This window comes from Aquila chrysaetos, chromosome 25 (assembly GCF_900496995.4).
Source record: "Aquila chrysaetos chrysaetos chromosome 25, bAquChr1.4, whole genome shotgun sequence".
NCBI lineage: Eukaryota > Metazoa > Chordata > Aves > Accipitriformes > Accipitridae > Aquila > Aquila chrysaetos.
The window spans coordinates 868,415-891,902 of NC_044028.1; the positions used below are offsets into that span (position 1 = coordinate 868,415).

General features: G+C 45.6%; 2 protein-coding genes across 3 annotated transcripts; one reads left to right on the plus strand and one right to left on the minus strand.

Moving 5' to 3' along the window:
* Positions 1-63: 63 nt before the first annotated feature.
* EARS2 (glutamyl-tRNA synthetase 2, mitochondrial) lies at positions 64-10,053 on the minus strand. Its single transcript, XM_030001861.1, is given in 10 exon segments — positions 64-838; positions 1,441-1,576; positions 2,931-3,061; positions 4,307-4,460; positions 5,000-5,108; positions 6,560-6,818; positions 6,820-7,033; positions 7,323-7,512; positions 9,094-9,249; positions 9,766-10,053. Coding segments are annotated over 10 exon segments (1,527 nt in total). The 5' UTR covers positions 9,860-10,053; the 3' UTR covers positions 64-754.
* On the plus strand, positions 10,053-21,931 carry UBFD1 (ubiquitin family domain containing 1). Of its 2 annotated transcripts, XM_030001862.1 has the most exons (7): positions 10,118-10,255; positions 10,482-10,748; positions 10,833-11,041; positions 12,241-12,306; positions 12,515-12,620; positions 15,744-15,826; positions 17,101-21,931. In XM_030001862.1, exons 1-7 carry the CDS (start codon positions 10,222-10,224, stop codon positions 17,209-17,211), a joined length of 876 nt encoding a protein of 291 aa, XP_029857722.1. In that variant the 5' UTR covers positions 10,118-10,221; the 3' UTR covers positions 17,212-21,931. The 2 variants fall into 2 exon arrangements, with proteins under 2 accessions (XP_040976178.1, XP_029857722.1); XM_041120244.1 differs by lacking the exon at positions 15,744-15,826 and having other exon boundaries at positions 10,053-10,255; positions 17,101-17,471.
* The last annotated feature ends 1,557 nt before the right edge of the window (positions 21,932-23,488 follow it).

Consider the following 23,488-nt stretch of genomic DNA (forward strand, 5'->3'; position numbering starts at 1 on the left):
CCACTTCCGACTGCTCCTCCCCTTGCTGGCATGCAAAGCAAGCACACATTGGAGAGAACAGAATCAAAAGTCACCGTATTAATTTAATAATTAAAAGGTCACCATCCAAAAGAGGAAAAAACATCCCAATCTCCTGGTCAGGAATATTTTTAGCAGAACCACATGCATGACACAGTACACAGGGAGGGGAGTCCCTCTCTCTGAGCAGCTCACTCAGCCTGGCAGGACACCAGGGCAGCTAAGAGGGCAGCAGCTATAATATACATAATATATTATATATATATATATTTATATATATAAAAATACCCTTCCTGTGCTAGTTGTTGGGGACCTCTGTAGTTGTAGGTGTAGGTACCCTGATTGTGAGGTCCTCTCCAAAAAGAGACCAATTGCTTGAGAGGAACCATGCTGGTATCAGAAATAGCATTGCTTTCTGTCCACGTGGTCTGAATTTAAACGCTGATAAATGTCTCTTTCTCCCAACCTGGAAACCAGGCCATTTGCACGAAATGAAAGCAGAAGGACGGACCTAAAACTGTATTTGGTTTCTCTCCCAGATGAAGTGGCTTATGCTTAGTGCAGACACATACAGACCTGGAAACATCATGGTGACACCTGCCTGGTCTAAAGCCTAGCTCATCTGATAAAAGATACATCATACTGAGATCAAAAAATACAGGACTAGGACAATGACACGTGCTGCCTACACCATCTGAGTCCGTGGGCTGGCTGTCAGTGTCATTTCTGTCTTGTATTAGCTAGATAGTGCTTTGTGTATTCGTCCACACACTTCTTTGGGTCCCAAAGTCACCATCATCTCAGCAACGCTCGGTCCATGCTGAAAACACATAAGAAGTCATTGTACAAATGGAAACTTACACTTTTCAGCACTTGTTTATGCATCATCGTGACGGAAACGACAGAGTGATTAGCTATCAGATTGCTGTTAGACCAAGGGTAGGGGTTTTATTAGCAATCTCAAAACAAGGGTTTGGGATTTTTCTCTCCTGAAGTGAAATGCTAAGAATGGTCAAACTGACCCAGAAAGATTGATGCCAGGGTGTAAGCCAGGATTAGGCTCTGAAGAACTTTTGTAAAACTTGTTTTTGAACTTTGTAAAAGCAGATTGCACATAAAATCCCAGTTTTGCCCAAAACCTACTACCTTGCCAACACTCCCAACAGCTGGTCCAGAGCTTTTTCTAACTTCAGATTTGGTACCAGCATATTCATGCTTTGACAACTTCTGCCTTTCTGAAACTTTCAACAGCTCTTTCTTCCAGAATTGCTGTATATCGGTACATTTACTCATAACAGAAACTGATGTCAGTTCTCACAAGATGTCCGAATACCAGTACCTTGTAATCAGAGAGAAGATAGCTGTTCAGAAAAAAAAAAAAAAAAAAAAAAAGGTCCCAGTCCCAGAATTTTTATTTTTTACCTGCTGCCCACTGAGAGCCAAGCGAAGAAGCTGCATCACGCTGCTATACTTAGTCTCCTTGGTTTGCTTCTGGAGGCTTCTCAGGTCTTTGTTCAACTCCTCCATGGTCAAAACAGCTGCCTGCCTTGTCATGAGCCTTTAGGAAAGAAGATGTCCTTACAGTCTAGGGACATACAAAACACAGGATCCTTTCCCAAAAATGACTAATGACTTCAATGACTGCCAGCAACCTCAGACTGGTTTTGCAAAAATCTTCTGGCAACGGCAGTGGTTCAAGGTAAACTTCCCTGCCCTTCACTCCTGCTCTGTGCCAGGGCACTCTCTCTGCTTATTGCAGCGTTGGTCATGTACACAGGTACCCTCCTATGCTGGCAGGTGGGACTGCTTTACCTCGATACTGCTGCTGAAGACTCTGCTTTGCAAAACCATACCTTTAATCTACTTCAACAGCAGAGTTTGTTCAGAAAGACAAGCATCAAGTTTAAATCACAAAATTATGCCAAGGACATGGAAAACCACAGGAAAAGCAGTATTTGTGATTTCTTTTTTAATAATATGATTTTCAGAGATGCAGGAGCCATCACTGATACTACTCAGCTGTAGGTAGCAGTACTATTATCCCCGCAGGACAGCGAGTATTGACATTTAAATTACCATCACTTGGATTCAGTCACCACTCAGCTGTGACAAATGACTGAGGGCAACCAACTTTACAGACAGCTGGAAATAGTAGCTCAAATTGCAGATACTGCCACCTTAATTACTCCCAAAACTGGTTTTCAGGGCTCATTTTAGTCCAGATGTGAGATCTGAACTGGAAAGGTGATGGACATACCACCCCGTCTAGCTGCAAGGCGTGGAGTAGCAGAGGGACATGGGGCAGTAGTGAAACATGTTGGCAAAACACCACAAAACTCCCTGGTACAGAAGGACTGTCTACCATCCCAGTGATATTTCTGAGCAGACAGAACTGCAGACTGCTAGCTAGAAACAAAGAAATGGAAGCAGGAAAAGCCCCCCAGGGGTGAGCTTTTCAGAAGTGACAGTGATTCCAGCTGGACACAAACTGGGTCCAGAGACCCAGAAGTCTCATTACATAATCTGAATACACGTTGACGAAAACCACCTTGCACTTCTCCAGTTTGATGCTACAGCAGACAAAAAGCACGGGAGATCAGGTGGCACAAGAAAACCGTGCTAACACCACAGCTTCATTAGCTCCATGCTGGCACACAAACTCTGCTGTGCTTGGTGCCTTACAAAATCCAGACGTGACAATTCTTGCTTGAGAGCATTGATGCGAGCTTTCCCACTGGCAAGCTGCCTTTCAATTAAAAACAGAATTTCTCATCAGTTATTAACTACAGCACATTCCAAAGTAGAGCAAATTAAATAAGAACTATAAGCATGTCCAACATCAATAGAACAGCCAAGAGTGATGCTCTGGGGCAGGCAGGTGACTGTGTACAGAGCTGGGAAGAGACACTTACCCTAAGACTAGTTTTCCTATGTCATCTACTTCTGCCGAAATAGTTTGGAGCTGCTCTCGGGACACCGAGGGCCTAACCCATAAGTAAGAATAATCAGATGACACCAGGTTCTTCAGGAAGCTTATGTGACCCTGGAAAAAGGAAGCAAAGCTATCAAGGCTGAGGGTTAAGCTGGCGGGGAGCAAACACATCCTGTCTAGACTTCACAAACAGTTAAAGAGGGTCCAAACACACCGCCTTGTACTCCGTACTGCTCAGAGGAAATGTTAATCGATGACATTTAGGCGGCTGAGTTTTTAACACCCATAACCACCTGGTGTGAGCAGGGACACAGAAGCAGCCCAAAGGGCCGTGGCTGTACCCGTGCTGCAGAGCCGCGTGCGGGCTGACTCAGAGTTAGCCCGGGGAAGTGGCTCGCCACATTCATCTGCTGCCTTTCAACAGACAGTGGGAAGTCACATGAGTCACTGTCCCGCTGCCACAGCGAAGCCTTCACGCTGGAACAGTCGGATCTCTTCCTGCCCTTATAAAGAAGGCTTTATTCTTCACAAGGAATCCCCCAGATACTACAGCAGCATCCCAGGGGCAGGCTTGGAAACAGCTGGGCTCACCCTCCTCCTGGCACTGGGAAGAGCCACAATATCTTCTGTCCCCTTTACAGATGGCACTCTGCCACTTACGTGAGACCAGGGCTCCCAATGCGCAAACCCCACTAGTTTAACCAAGAGCTTCATCTACCTCTGCAAAGAGGTTGCTTTGATTTTGCTTCCAAAGCATGGAGCAGCGGCAAAGCAGAAGCACCTTATGCTGCCCAGTCAGCAAAAGCTAGAGGTGAGCAGTCTCCTGGCACGAGGGGCCCTGGGTGCTGGACCTTCCCACCACAAGCCAGCCACATCCTAGGCTCTGGGAGGAGAAGTGCAGCTTGGAGGTTGGCACCACTCTTGTAGACAAAGCCACAGCTGACCTGATCCAGCACTACTGACAGTCCTGCTCTGAGCAGGAACCAGAGAGGTCTTCCAAGAAATGTCCTACAATCCTGTGATTTGCTTCCATGGCAGGGAGACATCCATCCTCCCTCTGGTGAGGGAGCTCTCTGCTGGCCCAGCAAAGTATGGATGAGCTTATGACTGTGCAAAGACCACCAGGATATTCACCATGCCCATTCCTACAGGTCAGCTAACTATATCATCGGATTTCGGCAGTCAGCACGTACACGACCACTTGAGCTGGCAGTGACAGCCATTTGCCATTTGCAGGCTATGGAGCTTCAGAGCTCAGATCAAAGCAGTGCCCAGGACTCAGCTGAGTCTTCATCCAGGAATCCCACAAAACCTCAGCTCCCCAGAATGGTGACACAATGCTATCACTGCTCATACTTTTCTCAGCAGGAGGACTCGCTCCACGTACTCCTTTTCTAGGACCTCTTGATCCACTTGTTGATCCCCATAGACATGCTCCACCAGCAACTGCAACTCTCTAATTAGCTTCTGTCGCAGCTCTTCATTCTCAATATGATGAGTGAGGTGAATCCTGTAACAAAGAAAACTGCTTTTGGACTGCTTTGGGTTAGATTGGATTTCATCAGCCCAGTCTCACAATATTTAACAATTAAAACTAGAATTGTTAGAAAAGCAACATTAGACTCCAGACAGACATCGTACATCAAAGCCTTAAGCACTAATGCACCACAGTGAACAAAAGATGTGGCAACTTTCAGCAGCACAACATCCCCATAGCATACAAGTGTACTTGCAGAAGTACCTTCTGGAAGTGTTGCCTCTTTTTAGATGTTATTCTGAATCTAAACTTAGGGCCTCGCATCCTCCTAGCTACACCTACCATCTGGCCAGGTTTTTACAGTGTGCCAACACCAGTGTCCAAGCACAGGAGAGGAGGCAGGAATGGCGTAAGCAGAAACTCGTACTTTGCTGTAGCGCAGCGAAAAAACTGCTGTGCTGGGACCGTGCTTGAAACAATAAACAAAATCTCCAGGCAAAGCCAAGTACTAGGAATAAATTCTCACTGACGTACAGATTATTAAGTTTTAAAGTTACTACTGATATTTATACCTGTTGAATTCTGGGAGTTTTTCAAGATCCAGGAGGGCAGAATGGGTTGTAATTCTGTCTATTTCAAACTGTGAGATCAGCTCCTCCAAAGTCCTCCCCATCTGTTTCTCTGCAAAATAACCCAACAAGGGAATGATACGCACCCACTCTCCCACAGAGAACTAGCATCACTGCTTTTCATTGCAAGCCTCAGGTGCAGGGCTGGGGCAGCAGCAGTACACCCAAGGAAGAAGTGGCACAGGAGAGCCACTTTTCGCAGTGCTAACAGGGATGTACCCAGACAAACAGGAGGGAACTTGTAGCAGGCACGGAGGGAAAGCTGCCCTCTCCCTAAGAGCCGGCTCTGCTAACTACTGGTGAGGAACTGGAAACTGGGATGTTCTGCTTGGCTCTTCAGTGGAACGCCCCTTGCATCAGTCAGCCAAAAAGAAGCAACACTCAGCCAGGAGGCTCCACTGCCCAAGAAAGGTTTCATTCCCAAGCAGAGTTCCTGAAACACAAGTTAATTTGTGATCCCCACACAGCAAGAGCAACAGAAGGAGACATTGACTCAACTTCTCATGGTCTTTCAGGTTAAACGAGAAGTGTGACAGGTGTAATACATGACACTGCAATTATTAACCATAGAAAACACATTTTCCCAAGAGTTCACAGACAGTTTCTTCACCTTGAGATGAATGTTGTCCCAAGTGGGAACCCATTAAGCATCAGACTCAATTTAAATGGCTGCTGTCCTGGTTTCAGCTGGGATAGAGTTAATTGTCTTCCTAGTAGCTGGTATAGTGCTATGTTTTGTGTTCAGTATGAGAAGAATGTTGATAACACACTGATGTTTTCAGTTGTTGCTGAGTAATGTTTAGTCTAAAGCCAAGGATTTTTCAGCTTCTCATGCCCAGCCAGCAAGAAGGCTGGAGGGGCACAAGAAGTTGGGATGGGACACAGCCAGGACAGCTGACCCAAACTGGCCAAAGGGATATTCCATAGCATATGGCATCATGCCCAGTATATAAACTGGGGGGAGTGGGGCTGGCGGGGGGATCACTGCTCGGGAACTAACTGGTCATCAGTCAGCAGGTGGTGAGCAATTGCATTGTGCATCACTTGTTTTGTATACTCCAATCCTTTTATTATTATTATTATTATTGTCATTTTATTATTATTATTATCATTATTAGTTTCTTCTTCTCTGTTCTATTAAACTGTTCTTATCTCAACCCATGAGTTTTACTTTTTGTTTTTCCCAATTCCTTCCCCCATCCCACTGGGTTGGGGGGGAGTGAGTGAGCAGCTGTGTGGTGCTTAGTTGCTGGCTGGGGTTAAACCATGACAACAGCTGCACAGCGGCAGAAAGATTCCCACCATTCCAGCACACCACCCAGTCCTTCACAGGAGCTCTGCAGAAGCCCTGGTGGCATTTCAGCGACAGACTGGTCGTCTGACACCCGTCTCCTGACCCCTTCAAACACTGTCAAATTTCTTGGCTATTAAAAGAAACCTAACCCGTTCCCCAAAGTCAGCATCAAGAAATGTCCTAGCAAGTACGGAGCCTGTTCTCATTACCTGTGAATCCAGAGCCACAGTTGGTAATGATGTCCAGGAGGGCCTCTGGCAAGTAGCCATCCCGAGCAAAGCGCTCCAGAAAGATGTCCCCCTGCCTTTTTGACAGCTTGCCACCATCTTTGTTCAGAAGCAGTGGGAGGTGACCAAACTGAGGGGGATCCCAGCCAAAGGCTTTGTAGAGAAGGAGGTGCTTGGACGTCGAAGTCAGCCACTCAGTTCCACGCAGAACGTGGCTGATGCCCATGTAATGGTCATCCACCCACATTTGCCAGGTGGTAAGTGGGGAAGCCGTCCCCCTTGAGAATCACTGGGTCGCCTTCCACATCAGCCACTTCGTGCTTGTTCCAGCCGTAGACCAGGTCCCGAAAGGGTTCCACCCCCTTCTCCAGACGGAAGCGGACTACCCAGTCAAGGCCCTGTGACAGCTTCTCAGCCACTTCTGTGGGCGTCAGGTGCCGACACCGGTTGTCGTATCTTTGAGAAAGGAGAACAAAGGTCTCAGTTCAACACAGGCCAACCCCATCAGCCATTTTTACATTCCCAAAACTCTAAACTGATCCCTGAATTTTAGCTGTAACCTGCCCACTACGTGTCCAGTCAAACGATCTCATCTCTGAAGCTCACTCCCCTAAGCCTCGAAGGGTTGCACCAGCTTCTCTCTCTATGGGCAGTGAGACTACAATCCTATTGCCACACACGTTGTCTTAAGTTTTTGCAAGTGTGCAGCACAGAGGGAGCCACCCAGGGGACAAGGAATCCCTACCGCGGGGTCTGCTGGCTCCGCAAAGCCTCCTTCTTCAGCAGTTCCAGGCGCTGAGGGGTACAAAAGCAGCGGTACGCCACGCCTCTCTCCAAAAGCACATCACTGGCTCTCCTGTAAAGGTCGAGTCTGTGTGACTGCTGGTAGGGTCCAAAGGAACCACCGCGGCGAGGACTCTCATCAGGGGGAATACCTGAAATACCAGTATGACGGGACATAAAAAGCCCGTAAAAAGGCAGAGCAAAACCTACCATCGGAGCACACTGAACAAAGACAAAATAGCAAGGTTCTAGAGAGCATCCAAAGATGGTTTCTGCTCCAGGGCAGCCAGCTAATGGCATCTGTCTAGTGCAGGAGTCAGATTCCCCTGGACTCAGAAGATAAACAGCAGCCAACATCTTCAGAATTTAGAGTACTGTGTGTGAAGCAACAAGCAGAAACAAACACCAAAACCTAGTAAATAGTTGATGTCCTGGTTTCAGCTGGGATAGAGTTAATTGTCTTCCTAGTAGCTGGTATAGTGCTATGTTTTGTGTTCAGTATGAGAAGAATGTTGATAACACACTGATGTTTTCAGTTGTTGCTGAGTAATGTTTAGTCTAAAGCCAAGGATTTTTCAGCTTCTCATGCCCAGCCAGCAAGAAGGCTGGAGGGGCACAAGAAGTTGGGATGGGACACAGCCAGGACAGCTGACCCAAACTGGCCAAAGGGATATTCCATAGCATATGGCATCATGCCCAGTATATAAACTGGGGGGAGTTGGCCAAGGTGGGGCGGATTGCTGCTCGGGAACTTACTAGGCATCAGTCAGCAGGTGGTGAGCAATTGCATTGTGCATCACTTGTTTTGTATATTCCAATTCTTTTATTAGTGTTGTCATTTTATTATTGCTGTTATTATCATTATTAGTTTCTTCTTTTCTGTTCTATTAAACTGTTCTTATCTCAACCCATGAGTTTTACCTTTTTTTCCCCCGATTCTCTCTCCCATCCCACTGGGCGGGGGGGGTAGGTTAGTGAGCGGCTGCATGGTGCTTAGTTACCGGCTGGGGTTAAACCACATCAGTTGAGCAGCTCTGATATACTACCTAGAGCAAAATGCAGTCAGGCGTACACATACGAAGTAGCATCCACCCTTTTTATAGTAAAGGACACTCATACCACAGAAATACAGTTGAGATCTTTGCCAATTATTTTACCTATTCCAAATTTATTACTCAACAGCAAAGTTCTAGCCTCTTCAAGCTTACCTACCCATTAACGGCAGCATCTGTGGGATCTGGCTCTAAGTTTATCACAATTCTGTATTCTAAAATCACTCTCACTTCTAGTTCTTAGGCTCAGAAGGATGCAGAAGATTCAAAATGAAAACTGACACCTCCAGATCCCCTTTAGCAAATACTCTTTATACAAACAATCTATAAATTTACAGTGCGGTCTGTGAGCTCCAACTTCTGACCTTTCCATCATGTCTCTTGTGCACAGCCTTTGTTACAACTCCACATTGGGCCTCTTCCACAGATTTGGATCTTTCTGTGTGTCAGACAACACAGCCAAAAGAAACCAAGCCTAACTAGTTATTTCTGCTATGAAACATACTTCCAGTAGGACTTCCCTGATGCCCAGCTGTAGAAATAACTACATTTCAGCTAATTCATCACCTGAAACGCTGCACAGCTCGCTATCAGGCAAAATACTCTCAATTTGGGTACTGTTAGTCCCTAAAAAGGAGAGAATCTTTCAGTAAGTAAAGAATGAAAGGTGTCTGTAAATACCTGCCCAATCCAGCATATCTTCTATCCCTTCTGCAGCTCCAGGCACCACTCGATTTTGATCTGTATCCTCCACTCTCAAAATAAAGGTCCCTTGGTGCTTTTTGGCAAAAATATAATTGTACAAAGCAGTCCGAAGGCCACCCAAATGCAGAAAACCTGTTACCATGGGGAAATCAGAGGACATGGCAAGAATTAAGGCCCAATAAAGAGATTTTTAAACAAGAGCTGGAAGGGCAATGCCACCTGAAACGTAAAACGGTATCAAACCCTAAGGGGGGGGGGGGCAGGCAGGCAGGCGTGCTGCACAGAGACACTCTGGGGGCCCTTGCTGTGGAACCCAGTTACTGGTAACGGCCTTCCAAGAACGGATTCCCTGAAGTCACCTGGAAATCACTGGCACATGCTCGGAAGGAAACACCGCTACCGGGGCCTTTCCCCGAGCCCCCCCCCCCCGCCTTCCCGCACCCGTTTCGGGCTCTCCTTTATTTCCACAGCGACGGGGCGAACCCCACAGAGCCAGCAGGTACCGCGGAGCGCCCGGCCCTGCCCCCAGCACACGCTCCTCAAGTGTCTGAATTCACATTTTCCAACCCAAAGCGCCGCCGCCGCCCCCACCCCGAGGGGGGGCGGTGGTGGGGCGAGGGGCGGGCCTGGCGAGGGGCCGGGGGTTACCTGTGGGGCTGGGCCCGAACCGCACCCGCGGCCCCGGCCCCGGGCCCCGCTCCGGCCCCGCCGCGCCCCTCAGCGCCCGCAGCGCTCGCGCCATCCCTCCGCGCCGCCCACGTGGCCGCGGGCGCTGCTTCCGCCCGGGAGCGCCCAGCCAATCCCCTGGCCCGCAGCGGCCCGGCGGGAGGGGCGGGGCGCCCCGTAAAGGCGCCGCCACCCTCCTCCTACTGCCGTGAGGCGTCGGCAGCGGCGGGTGAGGGACGGGGTAGGGCCGCCGCCGCTTGGGCGGAGAGACGGGACGCCACTGCCCGCGTCCCCGGGCGGCGCGGCCGTGGGCCCGGGGGCGCGGCCTGTGGGTCGCGCACCGCCCACCGGGGCGGGCTACGGGAGCCGGCGCGGCCCAGCAGCAGGCGGCGGCGGGCGTTTCCCGGCGTGCCCCGCGGCAGATTGTACACAATCATCATGGCCGCCGCCGCCGCCTCCGCTGCTGCCGATGGTAGGAGCCCGCGGTCCCGGCGGCGGGGCGAGGCGAGGCGAGGCGGCGGGGCGGGGCGGAGCGAGGCGAGGGGAGGGGAGGCGCCGGTGCGGGGAGCGGGGAGCCGGCCGCGGGCAGTCTGCGGGCGGCGCGGCGCCGGGCGGCGCTCCGGGGCTGGAGAGCGGGCCGGGCAGGGCCGGGGCAGGTTCCCCAGCTGGCCGGGCTCTTACTGTCCGCTCGCCTCCAGGTGCCGAGGAGCCGGGCATGGAGGCGGAGGCGCAGGAGCTGCCGCTGGGCTGCGGCGGAGAGGCCGGCTCGCCGGCGGCGGGGAGGTCTCCGGAGGGCGAGGAGCGCCGGGATCCCCCGCAGGCGTCGGTCAGCAACGGCGGCGACGCGGAGAGCGGGAAGGAGCTGGTGGAGCTGAAGGTTATCTGGAACAAGAACAAGTACGACGTGAAGTTTTGCCTGGACAGCACGGGGGCCGAGCTGAAGCAGAAGATCCACTCGCTCACAGGTCTGTCGGGGCCGCCGCCGCCTCAGCCCGCGCCTCCTCTTGCCGCTGTCTGGCGGTCTGGTAATCGTTATTCTTGCCTCTTAGGCCTTCCACCTGCTATGCAGAAAGTTATGTTCAAGGGACTACTACCGGAGGAGAAAACGTTGCGGGAAATCAAAGTAACAAACGGAGCGAAAATAATGGTTGTTGGCTCTACTATCAATGATGTTTTAGCAGTAAATACACCCAAAGAAGCTGCTCAGCAGGAGGTCAAAGCTGAAGAAAATAAAAAGGAGCCGCTTTGCAGACAAAAGGTTATTGATGTTTCGATAATTCCTGGTGTGGGGGAGCTGTAGGATTTACGCGGTTCTCATGTAATGCTCTGCAGTCACTTTTGGGTCCTGTTCCTCCTCAAAGCAGGCTGGGGTTTCTTTTCTCACAGCTAAGCGATAGAAGAAGGGCTCTGTGCAGAGGAGTTCTAGCAGCAGAAAAACGTTTAGCCTAGCGGAGACTGGGGCTTTGCAAGACGCCGCTTGTGCTGGTGCTAGGTATGGCCTAGCATTTCAGACAAGAAATGGTAAATAATAGAAATATTTTGTGGTTATTAGCTGAAACGCAGTCGAAATTAATTATATCTAAAAACTAACTAATTTTTGTTGGCATAAAAGAATTTGATCTCCAAAAACTGCCTTTAAAACAAACACCAAGAGAGCAGTTCCTTCAGCTGTCCCAGCATTGAAGGGAACATGGATGTTGAATACTCCTCTCACATCTTGAAGTGCTGCCTCCGAACAGGGAGTGAAGTACAGTGCAGTGAGGCTTGGTTTGGTGGCGGTGCTGCAGTGTTGTGGGGCAGATAAAGGATTTTCAGCTCAAGGTATTACCGGCCCCATACCTTCCTCAAAATAAATTTGATTAAAAATTAAATAGTGCATCATTGAACTGCAACCTTTATGAAACGTGCTTTTGTTTTTCTATAATTTATCATAGTTCACGTTCACTGTAAGTTCCATCATTGTTTAAAGGTACTCAGCGACTTACAAGCTGTGAGCATGGTTTTCTTAGTTACTACTGCTCTAATCTCTTCTGGTTTGTTGCTGTGTTGCGGTATGTTGCACTGTCAGATGTGGAGGATTTTCTGCCATTCACTGGATATAACACTTGACTGTTAAAACTGTCTTGCCAAATGCCAACTATGTTGATTCAGCATGTACGATATTAAAGTGGGACTCGGGACTTTTTAATTTTTTATAGATATATATTTATATATGTTCTAGAAGGGATGTTACCCTTTGCATTATATTGGGGTTTTATTCATTTATATAATTTCTTTAAACTGTCATTGAAAGTGCTCGGTTAACTTTGAAAATTAACCGTTTCCTGTGTGATAAATGACTGTGAATAGTCCTTAACTGTCTCTTAGTGCTATCGGGATATCAAGGGTGCAGCTGGAAGTAAATTGAAAAGCTCTGTTGTGTTTCTGTAAATTCTAATTTCTGGTTTTATATTGTAGCAACACAGAAAAGTATTGGATAAAGGAAAACCTGATGATGTGATGCCTTCTGTTAAAGGTGTTCAGGTAAGTAAATAAGAACCTGAGACATTGTCATAATCAGAAGAGAGGGACTTTTTTGTGGTTTGAGACCTTTCTTTGCTGCTTCAGTTGTTCTTTGCCATCTTAGCAGAAAACTGGAAAGATGGATAATCCTTATGCTTAAAAAGTTAAGAGGATATAGCTTTTCCTGTTAAAGTCCTTCACCGTGACTTACTATGTTGCCTCTTTGTAGGAGCGCCTGCCAACAGTGCCATTATCTGGCATGTACAACAAGTCAGGGGGGAAAGTAAGATTGACCTTTAAACTTGAGCAAGACCAGCTATGGATTGGTACAAAAGGTGAGCAACTCTAAAACTTTGAGATGAATAATTGATATTTGGGCTGTAAGGGCATTGTGTGACCTAGAAATAGCTTCTGGTCTGACTCAATTGTGTTTAGGTTGGTACATGTTTAATGTTGGTATTGTAAAACTTCAAAACTAAATTTTCCTTCCTCTTCTCAAATGCCATTCTCCCAGATCATTGAATGTTACTTGATATTTTACTTCTGTTCTTGAGTTTAACCCCAGCCAGCAACTAAGCAACATGCAGCCGCTCACTCACTCCCCCACCCAGTGGGATGGAGGAGAAAATCGGGAAAAGTAGTGAAACTCGTGGGTTGAGAGAAGAACGGTTTAATAGAACAGAAAACTAGAAACTAATAATGATAACACTAATAAAATTACAGCAGTAATGATAAAAGGATTGGAATATACAAATTATGCACAGTGCAATTGCTCACCACCCGCCGATCGATGCCCCGTTAGTCCCCGAGCGGCAATTCCCCTGCCCCGACTCCCCCCAGTTTATATACTAGATGTGATATCACATGGTATGGAATACCCCGTTGGCCAGTTTGGGTCAGCTGCCCTGGCTGTGTCCTGTGCCAACTTCTTGTGCCCCTCCAGCTTTCTCGCTGGCTGGGCTTGAGAAGCTGAAAAATCCTTGACTTTAGACGAAACATTACTTAGCAACAACTGAAAATGTCAGTGTTATCAACATTCTTCTCGTACTGAACTCAAAACATAGCACTGTACCAGCTAGTAGGAAGACAATTAACTCTATCCCAGCTGAAACCAGGACACTTGAGTTCGGTGGTGCCAGGAGACTAATGTTCCAGTGTGCTATTCGTAGCTCCAAATGTAAATTACAATATTTGACATTTCTAGCATATCTCAAAAGCACTTCATAAATGTTGGTTTGATGCCAGCATCATATTGAGGCTCAATGATTTGGCTCAGACTCGGAAGAGAATCTTAGGACCAGCATTAAAACTAGCAGTGCTGGCATCTCTGTCATTATCTGTCCTTCCAACCAAATTTAGTTGGGTGTCTTGTTTCAGTGATGTACAACTGCAGAAACTATGGCATGTGTTGCTGTGCAGAGGAATCAGTTTACCATCTTGAGTGGTGCCAGGAGGAGCTGAAAGTGCTGTGGTGATAACGTGCATTGCTGAGGACATCTCAGATAACCCCCTGCCTCCAAAGGAAGCTGTGCTCCTTTAGTTTGACCAGGATGGGGCAATATTATAGTGATGAGCAAGAGGAATAGAAGTGCTTGCTCACTGTCCCAGTAAAGTAACCTAATTGGATGGTAATATTAGCTTTGGAAGGCACCTCCACCTGCTACATTATTTCCAAAGTAAGCAGAAATCTCGGAAGTGTTTGACCTTTTCTCTGTAGGACAGACTTGACTGTGAAGTTTTATTTGTCTTTAAAACCTCCCTTGGTACCAGTTGCAGTGATTTTTCTCCTGGGCTAAGTGATGGAGCGAGACATTGGGGGTTTTTTTCATCTATAGGTTGGGCAGGCAGAACTTTTTGTTACTGATAATCTGTTGTAAATGCTTGCTTAGTATTTGGGTAATTAATCTTCTTCCTTGACCTTCTAGATGAGTTCCAAGTTTAGTATTTCTGAAGTGGTGTTCTTAGTGTTTCTTAAGCTGTGACACTTGATTCTTCTTGTAGTCATCGTGTCTTTCATGTAACCTGTTTCCCTACTTCCCAAAATTAGCAGCAGCTTGCTTCCTCTAGGGAATGGTTGTAATTGCTTGCTGTTGTTGGGAAAACCTCCTTCCTGCTCTGAGAAATTCATGGTAGATGCCAGCATGTAAGGGCCAGAATAAAACCAACTGGGTGTTAGCACGGTTTTTCACTTGCTAGTCCCGGAAAGTTGAAACTGATTCTTCCCCCACGCAGCCTCCCTGTGCTTCATAGATCACTTTTGATCACTATGTTTTTGTAGTCTAAGGGTTGGTACAGGTAGATGTTGCTCAGTTGCTCTGTGTCATTTTCGTAGAGGCACTGATAATACGGATTTGTCTGTTGCTGAGATAATGTGAAGAGTAATTGATTTGCGGGATGCTAAATGAGTACAAAGTAAGATTTTACTCAATGAATGAATGTTGCGAGTCTGGGGTATTTCGGAGTCAGCTTAGTTACAGCACTGAGGTAGAGATTATTTGACTTTACATCACTAAGTTTATCTCCCTGTGTGCCTTTTCTAGGTAGGTACTTTTTTTTTTTTTTTTTGGATCACACAAATTAGTTAGATATATCTAAGGAACTCGTAGTTCAGTTTCTCCTTTGTAGAGTGTTTATGGCTTTCTCTGTCTGATATCCAAGAAGATAATTTTAGGCTGCCACTGAAACCTGGAACTGAAAGGAAGGATCTTGGAGTTAAGTCTTCAGAAAGAAGTGAGGACAGAACTGAGAAAGATAAAGTCTGCCATGAACTATATACTTTGTCATTCTTGTTGGTTGCCTCTGGCTGGCTGACATTACTCTTGTGTAATTGTAGTCACCTTTTGGGTTTTGTTTTTTTTTTTTTTTTCAGTTTCTGTTTCTTTCCCTATTTACTCATTAATATTTCCTTCCCTGTGCTTTTATAATAACAGTTGAACACTGCCTCAGGGTAAAACCAGGACTAGGCTTTCAAAGAGTTAGTTAGCCTATCTATCTTCATTCAGCTTTTTCAGCCTTGTCATTTCTGTAGAGCTTAGTATAATCCGTGGTAGTCAGTCCTGAATATTCTTACACCTGGACCAGCTTTCACTATGGCAAGTAATCCTGCTGGTCCGAGTTGAGTTCCTTATGGGGAAACATTAAATAAAGCCGGGTTTTCCCATCACTCAATTCAGGCCTGAATCAGGTACACTGAAGTACTTAATGTGATGCAGAGACATAAAATGCAAGGAACTGTGTGATATGGTTTTGGACTCCTTTAAATTATTAGCATGCCAGCTGTGGGGTATGTGATAATGGGGAAGACTGGCTTCTCAGCAGCAGGTATCCAAAGTTCACCCAAAGAGGAGACTGCTGACATGAGGAGCTTTTTTGGAAGTAATGGAGGTGGTATTTGAAATTAATATGACATACTACTTCCTCATGTATCACAAATAATACTTTGATCAATTTTAATGTAGAGAGAACAGAAAAGTTACCCATGGGGTCCATTAAAAATGTGGTGAGTGAACCTATTGAAGGACATGAGGATTATCACATGATGGTAAGTAATGTCTCTATTTTAATAATATCCAGTCTAATTACTTCATGCAAATACACAGAAGTAAGGCTTTTAAAATGGAGCAAGCTGGAGATGGATAGTAATATCAGCCTCATGTGTTGTGGAAGGTGGGAATGTGGACATTCTGTAAATATTTTGGGTGGCATATTGAGTATCTGCCACTGTGGAAATCTGGGCTGGTTTCACACAAACGTTAAGTGCTTAAGCATTATTTCATATCTTCTGTCTTGTAACAATGTTAAAACAGTAAAAATACTCCATATAGCTCATGATTTCTTAATGTTAGTGGTATTTTCCTATATCTAGGTTGATTTCTGGTTTCTAGGTTGATTTCTGGTTTCTGTTGTCTATATAAATATAACAGGCCTTGCTGGAGGTTAAAAAAAAAAAAAAAAAAGTGATTTGATGCTGTAATATTTTTTTCCCATATGTAATTTTCTGAAAAACTGGTATCGGGTCTAGAAAGGTAACACATTGAAGAAGAGAGCTCTAATAATTCTACTGAATTTTTGGCTGTTTCTTTTAATCTATGGGGTTTTTTGAGGTCTTGCTTTCCAAAGTACAGTAACTAACTTTTAATGTTGAAGTAAGCTCCTTAGGTAAGTCTGTTTCCTTCTTTAGGGGAAGAAAGGGGAAATGTTATACCTTAAAATTATTGTCTGCAGGAGGGCGCTGATCTAGTCTTTGTCCAAATACTTGATTTTTGATCACCCATGTAAGAAAATGTCCTCTTCGGAATATGCTACAATAAACTTTTATCCTAAAGCAAGGATAGAGGTTATTGGCATGCCATGGTGCTCCTCTTCCTATGTATACTGACATAAGTTGAGAATAGGACATTATGTCTAAATATAAAATACTGTGAAATTTTACAACTATGAAAACATGGTCGTTGTCTTCCTTAGTTCCTGTTTGGCTTCTCAACTCTGTCCATTCTGGTCATTTCTTTAGAGACTTTGAGTTATGCTTCAGATTGTGTCTTCCAGAGTAATTTCTCATGTTCTTGAAACTGGCCAAGAGTTTTTGTTGCTGCTATGATATCGTAAAAGGAAAGAGCTCATCATTTTAATGGGTACTTTGCAGTTCTTGTTTCTCTGAGGAATGTTTACCAAATAACTGTAGTGTGCACCAGGTGTTTGAAGGAGGCAGTAGATATAACAGACTTGTCTGACTTTGTAGTGCGTAAGCTGTATCTGTCCACTGGTATAAGCTGTTCTGTTTCCCATTTGTAAATGTTGTCATTTTTAACTTTGCAGGCATTTCAGCTGGGCCCAACAGAAGCATCTTACTACTGGGTCTATTGGGTACCAACTCAATATGTTGATGCAATCAAAGACACGGTGCTGGGAAAGTGGCAGTATTTTTGAAAGCACGCTCACCTCTGGCACAGGAAAATGACACAAAACTAAGGACACTGCTGGGAGAGGCCTCCAACATCCCTGGATGTGATAGTCCTGGAACTTATTAATAAAATATGATAAACGAGGCATTGATGGAAGCCAGAGGTGATGTTCTTTCACCATTAGTTTACTTTTAACTTAAAAATTTCACCATCCCTTTTCTGCAGTCAGCTTCAACCATATTTAAAGCAAATACAATGGAAATCAATAAATCTTAATTTGCAAAATATTGTGTGTAATACACTTAAATCTGCTGAGAGTTGATCTTCCAATTTAGTTTAAAAAATATTACAATGTATTATTGAGGCTTTTTTACATGGTTTGAACAAAAACAAATATTTTCATAATCTTTCAGTTACAAGCGTTAGACTTAATTTAGTTACTTGGTTGTGACTGAGAATTTCAGAAACAGTTTTTAAAAATAAACTTTAAACAGTATGCAAAATCGATGTTTAGTAAGCCATATTCTGCTGGCCTTTTTATTTCAGGTTTGACTCTGATAGCAAAACTTTTTTTTTTTTTTTTTACCCAAAGATACCCTGCTTTTTTTTTTTTTTTTTCCTCTCACCTTTTTTTTCAGTACTAGAAGCTCTGGGTTGGTACTCTGTGTAGCATGTTTGGAGCAAATGAATACCACTGTGGATGTTTTGTAATAGCGACTGACCCAGGGCTGCATACTGTCCCGTTTCATGCCATGTTAGTTGTTCCCCTCCCACCTGCATACCTCTCTGCTCCTGTTCTGCCTCCTGCCCTGGGGGTGCTACATTTTAGGAGCATTTTCTTGATCATGCATGTTGCAGTCCAGAATCATTTTGCAGCTGTTGCGATGACACTTACCTGTTTGACTGAAAAAAGCTCTAGAATGCGCTGCATAATGCTGTCAGGCATGAGCGGGGTGAAGCAGTGACACAGATCTCGCAAAGGGAGTGAACCAAAGAGACCTTCCTGCCTTGTTTGGGGGTTGGGAGAGCGGAGAAGAGAGAAGCTTGGATGCTGTTTTGGATCCTAAATAACTGCAGTAGTCTTTTGTGACCTGGATTTGAAAATTTATAGTGATCTTATTCAGTGAATCTTACCAAATTTAGAATATCTATCCAGCAACTGATCTTTTGAAATTTAAATCGCCTTTCAGCTTTTCTCTTGCTCAAGTTTACAGGCAGTTCTTGCATCTCGTCCTGTCTGAAATAATGCTCCTCGCCTTTGGTTTGTGACGTTCTGTGTGTCATCTCAGCAATTCATGTGCCATTTATCTCAGGTTTTCTGAATGGACCTTTCAGTCCTGAAAAGGTGCACACCCTTAACAGATTGTATTGTGCAGTCAGACTGAATCAGTCTTGCTCTGTGTTAAACCTGCATCTAACAGATCGCTGTTCTTTTTTTAACACTGTAGGCTTGATATTGCTCAGTGCAAGTAGCTCAACATTTTGTGAAACTCCTGGAGAAGCAGTCTTTTAGGAATAGCTGATCTTAATATAGTCCATGTCCATTTTTCACTCTCCTTGAAACAGCCCAATTGAAACTCAGCAGGTGCAAATTCCTAAATGAGTATTTATTTTATTTTATTTTATTTGAGAGACTGGGAAAAGCGTTCACTTTATGGTATGTGTTAAGATTACGTATTTACCTGTAGACTCTTGATAGCAACATAAGCAGCTTTTGGTTTGTATTTTCAGTTAGAACATTCATGCAATATGGATTTTAAAGGTGTTTCATACCTTACATATAAACTAGTGATGTGCTTGTTACTCTTGTAGCTTGAGATATTTCCTTTCTGTATACAAGCCACCAGCAGTGTGTCTTGACATAAATGCATTGAGACAGGAGCTCTTCCTGTGGCAGTGCTGTTGTCAGCTCCCTGGAACAGCCCCCTTCTGACACTCGGAGCAAGCAAGTGCAGGTAGTGGAGTTGGCATGAGTTATTTGGAGATAACATTACAAATTAAATGCAGCTATCACACTTCTTATTTTCTAATTGTCAGTCCTGGTGTTAAGGCTTAAATTTAAAATTCAGTACCTGGTGGAAAGTGTACACACTACAGTATAAAGAAAATTGGTGACATTAGCTTTTTCTGTCACTTGGGGTCACCTTTGCACTCGTTATCTTGTTGGTTCTGTGATTATCAGCTCCCACTTGCTACTTGACTTGCTTGGACCTGTCTGTGCATTCGTTTGTATTCCATTTTCCTTTCCTACTCTTCTGTTTGCTTGCTCCTTGAGAGGGCATGTATCTTAGTTCCAGCTCCTCCCCAGAGTTCCTGCGGCTTCTGTGCTCTATGCAGTGACCCGGGTGAGTACGTTCTGCTGCTAGCGCTGAGGGAGGGCAGATACCTGATCTGCCGCTGCCGAGGCAAGAAGGGCACCTTGGGCATGGGGTACAGGGCCATATTTAAGATTCCTGTCTGCTCCTTTCCCAAGGGCACGATTACTCTGCATCCTGTGCCAGGTACAATCAATCATCTCAAAAGAAACTGAATATAAAAACTCTTGGTTACAAAGCAGTTTTAAAGGTGGAGAAGAAAATACTATAAACTAAGAAAATGTGATTCTATTTAGGTGCTTCTTTTCAAGTTGGATTTGATTTGAAAAAGGAAATTGTTTTACTTTTTTGTTCTGTGTGCAAAGTTTGAATTAAAATACAGGGAAGTGGTACTTATGTAAAATGCTTTAATTGGTGTTTGTTGGCTTAGTATAGTAGGTTTCTTGGGGGTCTGTTGCTAAGTTCAGGTGGAATATTAATTTCAACACTGCTGTTAAGGTCCTTCCTCTTTCAGAATGATGTGGAGCTTTTTCTTCTGGTATATACTGATTTTTCCAAGGCAATTACTGACATTAACTAATTATCATTAACATCTAAGAGAACACCATCTCTTTAGTTTGATAGTGTCACAGCTTGCCTAACTGGGGAGCCATTTGCTAGCCTCTCTCTTGACTTTGGATTTTACTCTGTGATATCTGTCATCGTCTCCCAGGCAGATTCAGTGTAACAAATGGTCCTGTGGAGGAATTTGGCAATTAGTCCTCAGTAAGACACAAGCGTTGTGAGTAAAGTGCAAATATAATCAGTATTTTGAGTTCGCTCATAAAGATTGTTTTGAGATCCAACCTGTAATCTTCTGTAGGAAGTTTATGGTAACATCTGGTGATTCTTGCGCAAAAGTTTATTTCAGTTAAATTGCAATTTAACAACGTCCGTTCAATGGAGATTGGTTCCCTTTTCTCTATATGTGTAATTCCCTATGAGCTTTTTGGGGTGCGATTCCTTATGAAGTTGTATTGAGTGCTTTGCTGGGTTTACTAATTGGGGATTAAAGCATCCGTAATGCAAACGTGGGTTTCCACAGAACAAAGCCGGTGTTTCCTATGCCACACCGGCAGCTGCTCCCAGCTCCCAGGCAGCGTGCGTCTCCTTGCTGCCATCCTGATAGGGAGTAGTCCTGCTGCAGCCCCTGAGCTCTCTGTACGCTGTTCGATGGCACTGCGTCTTGCAGCTCACCTGCATGCCATCCCTTTCCCTTCTCCATGCCTAGTGCTGTAGGTTTCTTCTCTCCTTGTCCTGAGTTTAGTATTCCTTCCTTCTGTGTGCATCCCAAGCGTACAGTTCCTGGATTAGTGTTGCATTAGGAATCCAAAAGTACATCACTAAACTTTGTTTGGGTTTGAACGTAGACAGTATCTTGCATGAAAATCTTGTATTACTTGCAAGTTTTTCATATCAAATTTAAGATTGAAGTAAATCATCAATTTCCATTAATGACACCATTTGATGAGAAATGTGTAACTAAAATAAGGATGTTATGATGATGGAAGAGAAAAAGTGATCTGAATTCAAAGAACTAGGTAAGAAGCTGTTAACACGCAATACGTTATAACTGGTAACACGCACACAACCTGCTAGATTTTATACTTGATGCAGTTAGTATCTGTTGCTTCTTCATACTTTAAGGGCCAAAGAGAAACAATTCACTTGCAGTGACACTGTTGAGGTGCCATACTGTGGTGGTCTGTTCCGTGCTCTCCCCTTCCTGGTCGCGGTGTTCCTGTACAACCGCTGGTGACGCAGCTGTGCGGGCACAGGCGCAGCACACGCTCCCTGCTCCGGTTGCTCCCTGTGCCAACCCAGTGGAGCAAGGTTTGTTTCCAAACTTTCCTTCTTCTGTTTACTTTTTTCTTCCTCTGTAACTTGGTTTTTCCAATGGAACTGTTTTAAGTTTTGTACTCCAGCCTTTTGCCACCTGTTAGGATTAGGTCATTAGCATCTTGTTTTGTTAATTAACGTCCTTGTCATTGGGGGGGGGGGGGGGGGGGGAGGAGGGGGACCAGGAGAGCTGTAGCAAGTCTTGTATGAAACATATGGCCGTCTTACCTTATAGCCAAGGATTCGCTTTCTGCGGCTCATGGAAGTTCACTATGTCTTATCCATATTCTAAGCAATTCATTCTTTGGTTTTATATTTAAAAAAAGTCTTAGATATTTGTGTCCACTGCAGATTTATTTTAAATGGAATATGTAAGTACCATGTATTATGGTATTTTTAAATAATCTATTGCCTCTTTCAGGGGAGGGGGAGATGACAAATATTTAGTCTTAGATTTGCACTGCTGGATTTTTTAAGTGTAACCTTGACTGGTTATCCTATTGTTTTATTCTGTAAGATTAGTCTTATGAATTAAAGTTTGATAATTAAGTATTTCTGTGTTTGAGTGTTTCAACATTCTGTACGTACTAAGCTACTTCCTACTGCCTGAACAAATGTTGGCAAACGGTTTGTAGTAGGTTTCTTTGTAGAAGGATGGATGCAGGCAGAAATCCATGGGAACCTGTGCTCGTTGTCACCTCTGACACCATCGGTGCCTTTCACCCAGGGTGGGGATTTGGGAGTACTGCTGCCATATCCCACTTCGTACAAAAAGGCTGTGAATTACAGGACAATTCTTCTCTAGCTCCCGCTCCAAAACCAGGGCTTAATCTTGTTTGAACTGGGTTTGCGTGGCAAGGTTTTGGTACTGGCGGGGCTGCAGGGGTGGCTCCTGTGAGAAGCTGCTAGAAGCTTCCCCTATGTCTGACAGAGCCAGGGCCAGCCAGCTCCAAGACGGACCTGCTGCTGGTCAAGGCCGAGCTCATCAGTGATGGTGGTAGTGCCTCTGGGATAATGTTTTTAAGAAGGGGAAAAAAGTTGCTGCGGCACAGAAACTGCAGCTGGAGAGAGGAGTGAGAACATGTAAGAGAAACAACTCTGCAGACCCCGAGGTCAGTGAAGAAGGAGGGGGAGGCGGTGGTCCAGGTGCCAGAGCAGAGATTCCCCTGCAGCCTGTGGGGAAGACCATGGTGAGGCAGGCTGTCCCCTTGCAGCCCAGGGAGGACCCCATGCCGGAGCAGGTGGATGCCCAAAGGAGGCTGTGACCCCAGGGGAAGCCTGCACTGGAGCAGGCTCCTGGCAGGACCTGCAGATCTGTGGAGAGAGGAGCCCACGCTGGAGCAGGTTTGCTGGCAGGACTTGTGACCCTGAGGGGGACCCATGCTGGAGCAGTCTGTGCCTGAAGGACTGCAGCCTGTGGAAGGGACCCAGGCTGGAGCAGTTAGTGAAGAACTGCAGCCCGTGGGAAGGACCCATGTTGGAGAAGTTTGTGGAGGACTGTCTCCTGTGGGAGGGACCCTATGCTGGCGCAGGGGAAGAGTGTGAGGAGTCCTGCCCCTGAGGAGGAACGAGCGGCAGAGGCAATGTGCGATGAACTGATCATTCCCCATCCCCCTGCACTGCTGGAGGGGAGGAGGTAGAGAATTTGGGAGTGAAGCTGTGCCCGGGAAGAAGGGAGGGGTGGGGGGAAGGTGTTTTAAGATTTGGATTTATTTCTCATTACCCTACTCTGGTTTGATTGCAATAAATTAATTTTCCCCACGTCGAGTCTCTTTTCCCTGTGATGGTAATTGGTGAGTGAGCTCTCCCTGTCCGAGCCTTTCATTGTATTTTCTCTCCCCTGTCCAGCTGAGGAGGGGGGTGATAGAGTGGCTTTGGTGGGCACCTGGGGCATCCAGCCAGGGTCACCCCCCACACACTGTTTGAAGCTGTAGATGTCCTTGTCCTGCTGAGCATGCTCAGCTCCAAGTTACACGTGTAGGCAGCTTGTTTCGATGTCGGAAGTCCCACTTGAATTTACGAGCCCCAAACAGCTGGTGCTCGGGGAAGGCTGCTGTATTGGGGTGTACAGCAGACTCGGCTTTTTAATGCTTAACCCATGCTGCTCCT